The 15,968-nt window shown below is 44.4% G+C and overlaps 1 protein-coding gene across 3 annotated transcripts in view; it reads left to right on the top strand.

Moving 5' to 3' along the window:
* Positions 1 to 3,799: 3,799 nt before the first annotated feature.
* ROCK1 (Rho associated coiled-coil containing protein kinase 1) overlaps positions 3,800 to 15,968 on the top strand; it is a 92,585-nt gene continuing 80,416 nt past the window's right edge. For all 3 annotated transcript variants that reach the window (XR_010069998.1, XM_063326673.1, XM_063326675.1), the window contains exon 1: positions 3,800 to 5,045. Coding sequence is in view for 2 of the 3 variants with exons in the window: in XM_063326673.1 (XP_063182743.1) it covers positions 4,953 to 5,045 (93 nt within the window). In the remaining variant the exon portion in view is untranslated. The remainder of the gene's footprint in view (positions 5,046 to 15,968) is intronic.

Raw genomic sequence — 15,968 nt, 5'->3', positions numbered from 1 at the left:
GGAGCTCCTGCAAAAGGCCATTCTGTTGCACAGATGAACTTTAGCAGTGGTAAAATGTTTAGCCCAAGGGCTGGATTTGTTGGCCACAGTCTTCATCTCAGAGCTTTGAGCAATACTGGCCTGCGCTATTAACTGTCCAGAGGACTAGAGCTGAGGCAAACAAGGAGGGAGGCTGTTGGACCAAAGGCAGGCTTAACGTAACGTGATTTAACTGCTGTAGGTTTCACATTGACTAAATAGGAACTTGAATGTGAAGGTAGATCACGCATCACTAACTTGGCCTAATATGGTGAAGAGGATATAGTCTCATTTCTGCCTTGTGTAACTCTTCTGAAGTCAGTAGTTACATCAGAAAGTCCCACATCCTAGCCTGTTCTCTCATTCCGAGAGTGTATGCCTTTTAGAGGTGCACACTCAGTGACCTAGAAAATCTAGATGGCCTTCGACTTTATTACAAGCTCGTTCACTTAGTTTTTCCTCGCTTTTTCGCAAGAGGATGAGGGTAATAGTACCTGCTCCGAGGGGGCCCTGCTAACACTTGCCAAGCGTTAACTCTGCTGTTCTTGCCGTTTGCTTACTTCCTGAAATGGGCACTACAGAAACCTCTTATAATGCACTCTAATGTACAAGAATGCTATTTACACGATAAACGCTATCACATGTAGTTTTTATAAGTATGGTATAACATTTTAGAGGAAGGCAATGTAGTAATTCTATAGTTTACTGACTTTCTGTTAATAGGAAATTTCAATCTCTGCCAAACAGCCAGCTCTTAAGTCAGTGTCAGTTTGTCATATTTGTATCACACTAAAAGCAAGAGCATTTAAATATCTTACAAAATAGGCATGACAGCATGGATATGAGGACTATGATTCCTGTTTTATTAAGGATTATCAGTTTGCTTGTTTACTAAGCATGGACATGAGCTTAAATAGAGACACTTTCAAGAATTAGAGACTACATTCTTTTGAAGACAGAAAAAATTACCTTTCAGGCTTGCATGCTTGATCAGCTCAATGTTATCAGGTCATACATATGCTAAGTAATTTCCATTTCACTCAACAAAAGCTAGCTCAATTCCAAAATATGTGACACAACAAATGCAGGAAGAAGTAGTTACCTATTTTTAGTTTATTTGTTATCAGGAAGAAAAAAGAAACTAAAACATTGTGTTCAATGCATTATGATTGGTTACGTATGATGGAACTTCATCTGATGTCTAAGTGGCCAATGCTAGAAATATGCAAGTTCCTAATCATATAGATACAAATACTCTGACAGAAGTTCATGAAAACGGGCTTCAAGATCCAAGCAAGTGAATGAGCATTCACTGGATTAGAAACAATTACGTTACACTCTCACGTTACAACGTGAGCACTCTATCACACCAGACACTTAGCCCATACCTGCTTTTAAAATTAGAATTTATTTTCCTTTTTGCTCTTTGTAGGCAAAAAGCACTTTTTACGTTTTCAAAGCAGTGCTCAGAGTTTCCTAGACAGCTGGGTGAAGTACCTCCCACACAAGTTCTATTCTATTCGAGACAGACAGACCAGCACTTTTACTCCACCATAGTCATGAGAAAATCCTGATCTGACAGATGCATTTGAAACACACGGTGTTTGCACACAACCGAACACAAACACAGCAGCTGCCCTCACCACAAACACCGGTAGAGGTACTCGGGTGTACTTTTCTAGTGACAAGAACCTTCACTAGCAAATAAATGCGTGAGTCTGGGCGTGTCCGATGCCCAGCTCTCCTGTCTCTGGGAATTCTCCAAGTTGCCAAGCAAATGGGATGGTTCTTCTCTCCGCTTACTGTGTTGAAGCTGGGCCGCTGTTAAAAAAGCAATACAAAGATGCAAAGGGCAAGTGAGAGTAAAATCCATGCAGCTTTGTTGCAGGGAGGCCTGCAGAGGGTGGAAGAAGTTTTGCATTTCTGAGAGTACCTATACGTTTTCCCACAGACATTGGATAAAACATGTAAGCAGCATCTGGAGCATGGCTCAGGACCGTGTCACTTCAGGCTTCCTCTTCCTTACTCTGTTACAGGCCTCATGAATTTTGCATGCTTTACAGCGAGACGCTTACAATCACCCTGCTGAGCCCTGGCATCATCCCTGTATATGTTTTAATGCCTACACCGGGTCCCTAAGAGCACTGCCAGTTAGGTTCTGCAGCTCAAATGATGATTTTCATCTTAATATGAGGACTGTAAGAAACATTGTCTCTGTATTTTAAGAATTACTTGCTGCATCGCATACGAAATGATCCTGAGCCTACACCCTGTAGCTTGCGGAGTACACGAGATGTTCTCTTTGGACTGTGGTTGTTGAAATGGAACATCTGCATTTCCAAGAGCGACCAAACCCTCCGAATCAAAGGGCTGTGGTAATAGCCAGCGCAAAACGAGTGAAAGTAAACATGAGTGTAACATTGTTGTAGCATGTATTTTTGCTTTAACCGTACATACTTCTCATTAGAAAACAAAACCAAAGATGCAGGCAGCTGCGGACGAGAAAAAGCAAAATGTGCAATGTCATTTTTTTTCTCGGAATAAAGCTAGACACCAAGTAGTGTACATCCATGATCGAATACCTCAAATGTCCTAGCACTTGGCTATAGATCATTTGTTTCTTAACCATGACTTTGAAAATAACTCATAGTGCTAGCAATTCAGATTTGCTACTGGCAACTGTTTAGGGACCAGAGATTAATGACTTCACATTCCCTACATAATTTTTAGTCATCTTTGTAAAAATGCCAGTTCCGGAACTGCAGTCAAGTCAAAGAACTGAACCAGTACGGTGGCCTCTGTCCCATGTTATTTGAAACCACTACCTTACTGGAGTTTCCTTATTTGAAGGAACAGTCCCTGCTGGAGCCTGAGAATAAGATTTGAAGTGGAAACACGAAGACACACTGTACGAGTTGCATGTTTAACGCTGTATCTCTCTTCATTCTTTCCAAGTTGAGTGTGCTACCTTGCACGTGGCTCTTCTCAGGACACACACTGAAACGCTCTGGACTTCTGCTGTTGGGGAAGGTGGCCTCTCCTTCCCCGGCCACACAGGATCGCAGTGGCGGCGTTTGGAAGGGACCTCTGGAAGCCAACTTCTCCAGCCCCCCTGTTCCAGCAGGGCAGCCGGCTGCCCGGGGCCGCGTCCAGCCGGCTTTTGAAGCTCTCCAAGGATGGAGACCGCAGAATCTCCCCAGGCATCCTGAGCGGGGTGACTCTCGCAGCCCCCTGTCCCCTCCCAGCAGCGACCGGAGGCCCGCGCTGCGCAACGCTCGCCCTCCTGACGGCGAAGCCGGCCCCGCGCGGTGACGGGGGGCCCGTCCGCTCGGTTCCCCTCAGAGGAAGACGCAGGCGGCTCTGAGGTGCCTTCAGGGAACCAGGGCCGACGTACGGCGGGCGGCGTCCGCCCGCCCTCTGACTGGAACGGCCGCTTTCCCCGCCGCCCGTCGCTCCGCGCACGCCTCCGCCTTCCCTCCCCAGCGCTGCTGCCGCCGCCGCGGGGCTGTCAAACCCGCGCCCCTCCCCCGCCGCAACGGGAGCCGCCGCCCGCCGTCCTGCCGCCGCCGCTCCTCCCGCTCTTTCCTGCCCGGGGCCCGCGGGCACGCGACACGCGCGCGCCCCCTCCGACCGTTGAGCGGCGGGCGAGAGAGCAACGGCGGCGGCGGCGCGCGCGCATTCCTCCTTGCCTACTTCCCCCCCGGCCCGTGGCAGAGCCGTTCCCGTTCCCTCCGCGCATGCGCCCTGCGCCTCCCTCCCAACCGCCTCCCCCCCACCCCGGCTGTTCAAACAGGAAGGCGGACATGTTGGTGTCTTTCGCAGGTTTCTTCACAGTCGCCGCGGCCGGACCTGAGGCTCTCCCCTCCCCTTAAGCCGCCTTCCTTCCCTCCTCCCTCTCACGCCGCAACCTCGGGTTCAGTCCTGAAGTTGGTCCGGGCTGCCGTCCCCCTACGTGAGGCGGAGGAGCGGGGTGTGTATGTGTGTGTGGTGAGGGGAGCGCGGAGCCGGCGTTGGCAGCGGCGGGAGGTAGCGAGGAGCCGCCGGTGGCCGCCCAGCGAGGAAGAGGAGGAGAGGAAGAAAGATGCTGTTGCCGTCGCCCCGCCGTTGAAGTGCCTCCTCCCCTGCCCGCGGGGGGCAGCTCGCAGCGGGGGCCGGGGCGGCCTGTGCGCGCAGCTGGCAGCCCTGCGCTCCCCGCCCGCCCCAGGCAGGGCACAGCCGAGGAGAGGGGCAGCCTCTCCCCCCGGCGCGCCCCGGGCTCCCTCGCTCCGTGCCCATGGAAGGACCAATCCCACAGCGCTGAGACAGACCGCCGAGAGGATTTTCCTACGGTTTTTTTTTCCCCCCCTTTCTCTCATTTTTGCCTTGTTGGTGTCCCCGCAGGCTTTTTTTTTTCTTTTTTTTTTTTAAATTTTTTTTATTTTCCGTTGTTACTTTTTCTTCTGGTTTTCCGGAAAGAAAGCTGCCCTTCGGAACCTGGCACTGACCGACGGGCTGCAGCTCCTGCAGGGCGAGGAGGAGGAGGAACCGCTACGCTGGCTCCCAGGGCGGCTTCCCCGGCTGGGAAAATGAGGTTGCTGAGACGCTGGGGCCCGAGTAGAGGAGGGAGGGAGAGGAAACCTGCTGCCGCGGAGTTGTGAGCAGCCCAGGAAAGTGCGTGCGTGCCTGGAGGAGGGGGGAGAAGCAGCCTCGTCCCCCCCCCCCGCCGTGGACTCTCCTTCGGTTTTTCTCTCCCCTTGGCGGGGCAGCGTGGGGGACTTGCCTCAGAAGAGACTTCTGTGATTGAAGGGATTTTGCAGGAAGCGCTCCTCAGCCTGGTGAAGGCTGTGTGGTTTCTCTTTTGTGCTCGCCTGTTCCTGTTTTTAACGTTTTCATTATTTTTTGTTTTAAAACCTTACTTTGCTCTGGAATAAGGGAAACTTTTTAGCTCCGGAAACATGTCGACGGGAGAAAGTTTTGAGTCTCGGTTTGAAAAAATCGACGTGACTTTAAAGGACCCCAAATCCGAAGTGAACGTGGACTGTTTGCTGGTGAGTAGGGAGCGCCCATGGGCCCCCGGCCCTGTCTCCCCGAATTTCTTACCCTGTGGGACCGAATCTCTGACTCCCGGCTGAGTCACCACCCTCCTTAAACTCCGCAGTAATGTTGTGTTTACTCGGCGTTGAGCTGAGGGTGCGTGAATGTCTCTGTGCAGAGAGAACGTCTCTCGTGCCAAGGAGGCGCCCGCCCCGTCCTGCCTCAGACTTGTCATCTCTCTCGCTTCATGCACCTTTCTTTTCTTCACCGGCTGTCATAAGGGGCGTTGGACACTTTGTACAAAGGAGTAATTCCTGAGTGCCAGTCCTGTGTGTGAGCAGGAGACTGTAAATAGCTTTGATATACACCATTTCCCTCTTCAGCAACTTTTTTTTTTTTTTTAAAAAGTGAGGTCCTCTTATGTTGTGGTTAAGCACCGCAGCACTGACTTCAGCCTGTTTAGTGTAGACATTTGCAGATGCGAACTAATGACGTGTAAATTAATATGCCCTTACAGGTGGGGAAGTAGTCATGGCAGGGGTTTAAATGCATTTTAAACTAATCGGTGTGCTAGGCCTGGGATAGGGGGCTGCTTGCGTATTGTTTCCCTGCTTGATCATACCTGATGGTTCAGTGGTATGAACCAGTGCTGTCAGTGCTATAATTGCATCGTAAGAAAGCGAACCGTAACACTTCCTGACATAAAACCAACATCATTTGGTAGCTGCTTGACAAAAGTGGGTGATATTTTAGTTTTGATTATAGAAAGTACCTCAACAAAGCGTGTGCCAAATCCAGCCAATTTGTTTGGGATGTAGCTGGGTACTTTGATATGCCTAGAGATGCCCATAAATAATAGCAAATTGTAATTTGTGCTTCTACGCTGAAATAGAGAATTCCTTTTCTTTGTGGCAAGGGATAAAAGTTCTTTAGTGCATTTTTTTTCCTGTCTTTTCTGTTGTCAGAGAGGAGAACAAGTAAATTGAATTTGTTCCTAATACGAACTCTGACATTTGGGTTTCGGGGGGGAAGGGAGGTGTGGGGGTGGAGATAGTCATTCTTCATCTTCTGCTGCATGGCTCTTAGCAGAAAGCTTGCTTGAGAGTAAGGTGGTGGAGAGGTGGAAAGACTCTAATGAAAGAATCTCTACAAGTTCATGATACTGTGTAGTCTGTTTAGCTTATTACTGATTTGTGAGCTTCTGAAGTGTTGACAGAGCCTTGTGGATATTGCTGCCACAAGGGAAAATAGCACTGCATCTTCCAGTTAACTTTTTTCTTTTGATCCAGTTTACAAATCTGTCATCTTAGAACCACGGCTGATGAGAAGAGCTCTGATGCTTAGGATATACTGTGTTAATTTTGATAAGACTACTGTCAGACCTGACATTTTTACACCCAACTTCTGTTGATATATATCAAGAGTATAGATTCAACTAAGTGTCCAGAGTTTTACGTTAACCGTGACTCAATTTGCTAGTATGTACTTTAATGCTGGCCGTACTATGGGGATCTTCCTACAGTGATAGTAAGGAGGTTGCAGGTATCGAACATGCAGTTCTTTAACTGTATTACTTCACCTTTTAGTCAGTTTAAGGATTTGTCCTGTTTCAGGGGCGAGTTGTGATTTGGAGCTAAGCTGTAGTCAGTTTAGGAATGAACTTGTTGGGATGCTTCCTGTCATGCTGGTGTAAAGTTTCAGAACATGCGTTTAAGGACATTCTTAAGATCTGGATGCAAAGTGACAGTTTCTTACAAATCTGAGATTTTTGGGCACACCTTTGCTTATTCTTTTAAAGGCAGCTTCTTATGGTATAGTCATCAGAGTTATGTTTTTTGGTTGTTTTTTGTTTTGTTTTTCTTTTTGTTTTTAAGCTAGCCTTGTAAACTGTTCTTGTAAACAAATACCAGTTAAAAAGAAAGTGCTGCTTCTGAAGAAGTGGGCTGGTAGGTTGACTTACTATGTGTTTGGTCACTATATCAGTCTCTCTACTGGCTGGACTTTTACTTTGTTTCGTCTCTCTCATCCTGAGTTGGTTCTTGGGTTCTTTTCTATAGAATGTATGTATCCTAACACTTTCTAAAGAGTTTAAATATTTAGTTCTTCGTGTGATGATTCACACTACAAGCATCGTTTTGGGTACTATTTATGTATCAAATCCATTGTAATCTACGTGGATATGTTTTTAAGGAAGAAATGCTTAGGTGTAGTTGATCCGCGCTTAAAAATATCTTCTAAGATGAATGCCCCTCCCTGCAGACCCTGGTTAAAGAGGAAGACTTGTCAGGCTCTAGGCCTGGTACACTTAAAAAGAAAATAAAAACATGTTTTTATGATCAGTCTACATACAGAAAAATAAAGCCTTTTAAATCTAAAAACCTTTTCCCCTCTGGTTAAAGTTGTGAATTGATATAATTTATAATTGCTTTCACTTTTCCTGAGCAAAGGTGTTAGCTAACTTTGTGTGTCGGAGTGGTGATATATGAGTAACTGATGGACAGACACTTTAAATTCAGCATCTGATATCCTATACACGTAGGCTTAAAAATACTGGAGTTCCTTTAGATTCAAGAACCACAGTTTTTTTGCTGTGTGAAGAAAAGTCGCAGCAGTGCCCTTGGCTTTGTTTAGGATGGTTTTATCCTCCTTAGCTTTACTTAATTTTGTTCCTGTTCTTACTCTTCTTTCCCATCAGTCTGTAGCCACTGTAGACTAAGAGGCAGGCATGGAGTAACCTTTCAGTCAGTTTTGTAACCATTTTGGGTTTTGTAAACATCATAAGCTAGGTTCTGTATGCTAGAAAGATTCTAAATTTATATATGAAGTAGTATGAGAACAGTAAGGAAAGAAGATGGGAAGGGGGGAGGCTGATACAAAAGAAGGTGTGTTACCATTTCAGGAAGTTCTGGGAGAAGAGTGCTGACACCATAGCAGGCGGAAAAGAAACACTGAGGACTATATAACTTCAATTTACATGCTGCAGGAAGGAGATTCAGAAAGCTGAGGGGCAGGAGAGAGATGTGTTTATTTTTCCTGTTTTCTCTTATGCAACTCTAATAAAAACAGTAAGAAAATGGACTGTTTCAACTGTCTGTAACTAAACTTGTTGGTTTCTTTGGGGCTTCCATGCACTTGACTTAGTACTAGGCTGGGAAATCATAGATAGGCTGTCTTTTTTGATGAGCCGTGAGGAGGCCAAAGCCTAAGTTCTGTGTAAAGCACGTGCCAGGCATAGCGCACTGCTTTTTTCTAAAAATATCAGGTACTAGGAATCCTACATCCTAAAAAGATCTAATAAGACTGTGAAGGCTGCATTAGATAAGTAGTCACGCTCTAGGATATGCAATGATCAGATACTGGTGAATACCATAGGTGTGATAAGTAGAGCCAAAGGCCATGTATGTAACTAGCTATTAACTTGAACTTAGTGTCTCATTAATGATATTAAGCAGTGGAAAGTAGTATTCAATGAGCATACTTTTACAGCAGTTTTGGAATAGAAACAGATTTCTTAATTATCTGTGTTCCTTACTAAATCCCCAGTGTTTATGGGTGTCCAGTTTTTGGAGGGTGGCGATGGAGGGGTGTAACAGGTGAATGGATGAGGGACGTCTTGACCTGAAGCTGCCTGTGCTTGTTATTCAAAAATAACTAGTACATTTTCATGAAAAGGCTTTTTGGTGCTCTCTGTTCTGATAATAACTCACAAAGAGTCTTTTCATGTTTTATGTAGACACTTGAGTAACTCAGTAATTAAAGTACTTAGTCAATTACTTGAGTAGTTGATTTTTAAAACTTGAGACTTTTGATGGTCTTAATCTTCAAAGATGTCAAATGTTTCACTTGTTCAACAGTTTGACTTCAAATTAACTGACAACAGTAAACACTGTGTATGACAAACTTGGTTTATCTAGTCTCAAGGGGTTTCCATTTTTGTTGCACCAAAATTACACAAGTACAGAGCTTGATTGACCTGTTTTTCCTACATCTATTATCTATTTCGTATTTAGCCAGATGAATTCATGTTCATCTGTCTTTTATAGGAAGAGTTGAGAAGATCACATCGTCTTTGGGATTTGGTGTTCTAAATCTCTATTGTTGCTAGACATTTTTTTCCATCTGCTTAACTTGTTAGAAAACACTTCTGAAGACCTTATGGTCAGGGATTTGGTTAAAAAATAAAAAAGTAAAGACTCTAACTCAAAGCACCTTTACTTCAGAAGTTCTTATCTATCAAAATAACTGTTGAAAATCACCATCACTGAAACCACGTTAACTATGCTCTTAAAATCTGAGTGATAAAATGATGGAAGAACTTGGTATCTGAGAAGCTTATTTGTTTGCTAATGAAGTTCATGCACAGAAAAAGCAGAGTTTGAACATTTGCGGAGTGTTAACTTCAGAATGCTGTAAGTTGTCTGGAGGTAGTTCAAAATAAGGGGAAATGTCTCGATTGACTAAATCTCCCTGGACGTGTTTCTGCCATTCTTTAGATTCAAATGCAAGGTCCTGCGCTTGGGTTGGGGCAATCACAAGTATCACAACTGGGTGTTGAATGGATTGACTGCAGCTCTGCAGAGAAGGACTTGGGGATGTTCTGAGGAAAATACCTGAATATTTCTCTTTTCTGACAGAGAAGAGGCTTTTTACCAGGGCCTGTAGTGATAAGACAAGGGTCAATGGTTTTAAAGTGGAAGAGGACTGATTTAGATTGGACATAAGAAGGAATTTTTTTTTTTTTACTATTAGGGTGATAAGGCACTGAAAGAAGTTGCTTAGAGAGGTTGTGGGTGCCTCATTGCTGGAAGTATTCAAGGCCAGATTGGGCAGGGCTTTGAGCAACCTATCTAGTGAAAGATGTCCTTGCCCATGGCTGTGGGAGTTGGAACTAGATGATCTTCAAAGGGCCCTTCCAACCCAAATGATTCTGTAAGATTCTATCTAAAATAAGACTTTTCCCTGACTTAGAAATATAGTTGTCTCTTCAAGTTACCATATCCAAGCTTTATATGCAAAACTGATTATAATTGCAGGTCAATATTGCGTGCTTATCCCTAAGAATTATGAAATATATAGGTTGATGTGAAATTAATGATAAAGTATGTAACCTGGTATGTTAATCAAAGGTAAAATGGAACTGTAAGTTGGCTTTGGAAATGCAGTAACTTGGCGGCTTCTTATTTCAGGTTGTACCTCTTAGAAGACTTTTTTAATATTATGTATGCCTCTAGAGAGTTAACAGTAGAGATGATAAGGCTGTCAAAATGTTATTGTTTGATTCACAGTGTATGCTAGATTTTATACAGGAATAACAGTTATCTTAGCCAATTCTCCTGCTCATAAAACTAGAGACTGTAGGAACGTAATTATTTTTTCCTGTGAAAAGTTTTAATCAAGAGTGATACTAGAAAACTGATGTTAAGACACGTTTCAACAAAAGGAATAAAAAAAGAACCCCAAACCCTCTAGTAGATTATAAATGCTCTTATCAAGTAAAAATATTTGTAAACAATATCCTTTTCCCTGGCAACTGTGGAGTGTTTTCGTTTTTTGGGGGTGGTGGGAAGGAAGAGGGAAACACCTGGAATTTGTTTGTTAGACAAAGTGAAAATCAACCTGTTGGCCTGTAAATCTTTGAAGACAATGATAGCTTCAGGAGCCACTCATTGAGTACTTAATAAATATTTAGAAGCACTGTGAGCAGATGATATTGGTAGCCTCACAGTTGCTGTTAGCAGAATTCCCTAGGACATACTTTAGTACTACATAAAAATAAAAAGCTTTTTTAGGTCTCTTACCAAGGAATACTGAGATGTTTGTCTTGATACAGGATGTTTATCCTGAATTTGAGAGGTCCCAAAACACGTAGTTAAAAACTTCTAATTTTGTGGATGTTGCTTGGTGCTATTTATTGAAACTCCTTTGTCATCAAGAAATTGCAGTTCCAAATGGAGATAGTGAAAAACTGAACTTCCTTCTTTGAGAACAAAATTAGTGAATGGTTGAAAACTATTCTGTCCTTGCCTTAATTTGTTCAGTCATTCAAGCAGCAATAAAACCACAGGAGTGACTAGACAATATTGGTAAAACTGTAAGCACTATGCAGACAACACCCAGTTATAGCTCATTTAAGACAAATGCAAATAATACCATCTTTTAGCTTTCTCTGTACTCTGCCGAAATAAACACCTGAATCAATGACAGTTGAACAAGAGCTGAAACTTGATCTTTGTGAAGAAGAAAAGGGTTTTGAAGCTCTTGTTGTCCTGTAGTGTTTTGCTTTGCTGAGACAATTGGATCTCGTCTAGTGTAATCTCAAGTCAGCTTTCTTCTTGTGCTTTTCAATATTGATGGATATCCAAAACAACATCAGCAGAGTATAACACGCTATGGTGCACGTTTAGTTAGAGCACTCTAGCGACTGTCTGGACAAGCAGCAGTTACTTGGTCTGGTTAGTTACCCATGTTGCTAGAGAAGAACCGGCACAGGCTCCGTACCAGCTTCTAACTGGAGCACAGGTCAAAGTCTATTCTGATACTCAGAATCTTGTAAAGGATTGGCTTTAACTAACTGAAAGATTGCCACTCCCTGTCAATATTTATACAATGCAAACTGTCATGGGGACAGCATGTAAGATCTCTTTATTAATAGGTCCTAATTTAAATCCAACTGCTGATTTCTTTATAGAATCACAGAATTGTTAGGGTTGGAAGGGATCTTAAAGATCATCTCGTTCCAACCCCCCTGCCATGGGCAGGGACACCTCCCACTAGATCAGGTTGCTCAGAGCCCCATCCAGCCTGGCCATAAAAGTCTTCTGGGGATGGGGCTTCCACCACCTCTTTGGGCAACCTGTTCCAGTGTCTCACCACCCTCATGGTGAAGAACTTCTTCCTAACGCCCAGTCTGAATCATCCCATCTCTAGTTTTAGTCCATTCCGTCTAGTCCTACCATTACCCGACATCCTAAAAAGTCCCTCACCAGCTTTCTTGTAGGCCTCCTTAAGATACTGGTAGGCCACTATAAGGTTTCCTCGGAGCCTTCTTTTCTCCAGACTGAACAACCCCAACTCTCTCAGTCTGTCTTCACAGGAGAGGTGCTCCAGCCCTCTGATCATCCTCGTGGCCCTTCTCTTGATGCATTCCAGCACGTCCATATCTTTCTTGTAGTAGGGGCTCCAGAATTGGACGCAGTACCCCGGGTGGGGTCTCACGAGAGTGGAGTAGAGGGGGAGAATCACGTCCCTTGACCTGCTGGATGCACTTTTCTTGATGCAGCCCAGGATACGATTGGCTTTCTGGACTGCTAGTGCACACTGACGGCTCATGTTGAGCCTCTCGTCTACCAGTACCCCCAAGTCCTTTTCTTCAGGGCTGCTCTCAAGCCAGTCACTGCCCAGCCTGTATCGGTGCTTGGGATTGCCCTGACCCAGATGGAGGACCTCGCACTTGGTCTTGTTGAACTTCATGAGGTTGGCTTGGGCCCACCTCTCCAGCCTGTCAAGGTCCCTCTGGATGGCATCCCTTCCCTCCAGCGTGTCAGCCGCCCCACACAGCTTGATGTCATTGGCAAATTTGCTGAGGATGCACTCTATGCCACTGTCCATGTCACTGATGAAGATGTTAAACAAGACCGGTCCCAGTACTGATCCTTGAGGGACTCCACTTGTCATTGGCCTCCACTTGGACAGCCACTCTTTGGGTGTGGTCGTCAAGCCAGTTCTTTGTCTGCTGAATTGTCTGTCCATCAAAGCCATATTTTATCAGCTTGGAGACCAGGATGTCATGTGGGACAGTGTCAAAGGCTTTGCTCAGGTCCAGGTAAATGACGTCAGTTGCTCTCCCCTTGTCTATTGATGATGTGACCTTCTCACAGAAGGCCACCACGTTTGGCAGGCACAATTTGCCCTTGGTGAAGCCGTGTTGATTGTACCCAGTCACCTCTTCGTTATTCTTCTGCCTCAGCAGTGCCTCCAGGAGGATCTGCTCTGTAATCTTACTAGGCACGGAGGTGAGACTGACAGGCCTGTGGTTCCCTGGTTCATCCTTCTTTCCCTTTTTGAAAATGGGAATTATGTTTCCCCTTTTCCAGTCAGTGGGGACTTCATCAGACTGCCATGACTTTTGGAATATAATAGAGAGCGGTTTAGCAACCTCATCCGCCAGTTCCTTCAGTACCTGTGGGTGTATCCCATCGGGTCCCATGGACTTGTTCACTTTCAGGTTTATCAGATGGTCATGAACCTGATCTTCACTTACGATGGGCAGTTCTTTCCAACCCCTGCCATTGTCTTTTACTCTGGGAGTGTGACTGGAGCCCTTGCCAGTGAAGACTGAGGAAAAGAAATCGTCGAGAACCTTGGCCTTCTCCTATCTCTTTTCAGCAGCTCCCCTGTTTCCTTTCTGAGGGGGTCCACACCCTCTCTAGTCATCTTCTTACCATTAATGTACCTGTAGAAATTTTTGCTGTTTCCCTTGATCTCCTTGGCTAGATTTAATTCTAACTGAGCTTTAGCTTTTCTCACCAGGTCTCTTGCTTCTCGGACAGCTTCCTTGTATGCCTCCCATTCTAGCTGTCCTTTTTTCCACTCCTTGTAAAGATTCTTTTTGTGTGACAGTGTGTCCAGGAGCTCCCTGTTCATCCAGGCAGGTCTCCTAGCATTCTTTCCTGCCTTCCTCTTTGTCAGTATAGTTTGCTCCTGGACACGGAGAAGGTGATCCTTGAATACTGTCCATCTGTCCTGGGCCCCCCTTCCCTCTAGGGCTTTGTCCCATGGCACTTTGGCCAGCAGATCCCTGAAGCGATCAAAGTCTGCATGCCTAAAGTCCAGGGTCGTAAGCTTGGAATACATCCTTCTAGTTGCCCCGAGGATCTTAAACTCTATCTCTTCGTGGTCACTGTAGCCAAGGTTAACCCGGAGCCTCACGTTGGTCACCAGCCCTTCCCTGTTGGTGAGAACGAGGTCCAGCATAGCACCTTTTCTTGTTGGTTCCCCTACCATTTGGAGGAGGAAGTTGTCATCTATGCATTCCAGGAACATCCTGGATTATGCCTTGCTGTGTTGTCCCTCCAGCAGATGTCAGGGTGGTTGAAATCCCCCATGAGGACCAGGGCCTGTGAATGCAAAGCCACTTCTGTCTGCCTATGGAGGGCCTCATCTGCTTGGCTCTGCTGGTCAGGTGGCCTGTAGCAGACCCCTACTGTAACATCACTTTCCTCTGTCTTCCCTTTAATCTTAACCCATGCACTCTCAATGAGCTCCTTGTGCTTCCCCATGTGGAGCTCCATCGATTCTAGCTGGTCACTGATGTAGAGGGCAACACCTCCTCCCCTCCTACCGTGCCTGTCTTTCCTAAAGCGCTTGTATCTGTCAGCCATAATCCATTGTATTATTTCAGCTTTCCATCTTAAATTTCTTATATACATTCATTTTTCTATTTCTCTTACAGAATTGAGAAAAGTGTGAGAGTTTTTTTGGTTGGTTGGGTTTTTTTTTTTTTTCAGTTGCGTGGTCTCAGATGATGCAAAGACCTCATGCTCGGAAATCTCTGTAGAAAACACTACACAAACTAAGGCTTTATTTTGGACTGTAGGCTGACACAACCTAAATTTGTTGCTAGCTTGTGTGTGTCTAGGCTATCGATCTTGTAATCGATCTGGAAACACAAGTGGAATTGTGCTAGAACTTGTTTTTTCCTACAAATCTTCATGAGTCATAATATTAACTTAAAAAAAATATAGCTAACAAATCCTCAAATTCTAATAGTTATGCAAATATTAATTAGTCTATCTTTTTTTTCTTCAAGCTGCACAGTATTCAGATAGCGCTGCATTGTACTCAGATGTATTAAATTATAAGGTATGAATATATTCAGAGAAAAACTGATACTTCCTGATAAAGTCTATTGATGTTAGATATCTACACAAAAAAAGCATTAATACAAGATGTCTGCTTTCCAGTGTAGTCACTGACTGCTGTGAAAATACTGTTTCTATGGAGGCTGGGGCTTCTTTTTTAGCAAATAAATAATGACTGGAAAAAAAAAAGGCCTGACTACATAAAATTAAGTATGTCATCTGGAATGTACTTTCCAAAGAAGAGGAGGCCAGAAGCTTCTCCTGACATCTGGAGATTTCAGCTAGGAAATTTTTCCCTTCTTTGTGGTTGGGGAAGTTATGTTTTTCAGAAGATGGTTAGTAGGACTTGTATTATAGCTGGAATGGTTATTTCAAATGGGAAAACATGAAGGAGGAATGGTCAGGGCGTTCACCTCCTACTGCCACTGATAGGTGATGCAACACTTACTATTCCAAGGAAATGGAGATTTTAAGGCAAAAGCAGATTCTTTATTTTATGTCCATATTTTGATCAAAAGCTTCTAAAGAAAACTCAAAAAGTCGTTTCTTCTCTCTAGATCAATTACTTTAGAAGATGATTTGGAAGTCACAATATTTAATACCATGTGCACAGTGAAAGTAGTATTTTTCACAGAATCACAGAATGATTGTGACTGGAAGGGACCTCTTCAGGTCATCTTGTCTAACCCTCTTGCTCTGGCAGGGCCACCTAGAGCAGGCTGACTAGGATGGCTTTTGAGTATCTTGAAGGCACTAAACTCCATGGCCTCTCCGGGTAACCTGTAATTTTCCACTTCTCAGCAGTACATGTACACCAAAACTAAACTCATTTTGAATTTATTTGCAGAGTTCTCTAAGTATTTTGATCTTAACTTGGTCAGTAAACCTCTTTGTAGCCCAAATCTTTTTCTGAAAGGTATCTGCTACGGAAGACCAGAAGAACTCTGCATGGAGGCAATTGTGGATTTGGAGATTTTAAACATAAGGGTTTGTACGTGAGGGAACAGTTGCTGTGAATTGGTAAGCTCATTAAACTTAATTTGTGACTGCAGTTGAAACAGATTAGATGTATAATTA

The sequence above is a fragment of the Chroicocephalus ridibundus genome, chromosome 2 (assembly GCF_963924245.1).
Source record: "Chroicocephalus ridibundus chromosome 2, bChrRid1.1, whole genome shotgun sequence".
In the NCBI taxonomy this organism is placed as follows: domain Eukaryota; kingdom Metazoa; phylum Chordata; class Aves; order Charadriiformes; family Laridae; genus Chroicocephalus; species Chroicocephalus ridibundus.
The sequence above is the reverse complement of the archived record's forward strand: the minus strand, read 5'-3'. Positions and strand labels throughout refer to the sequence as shown.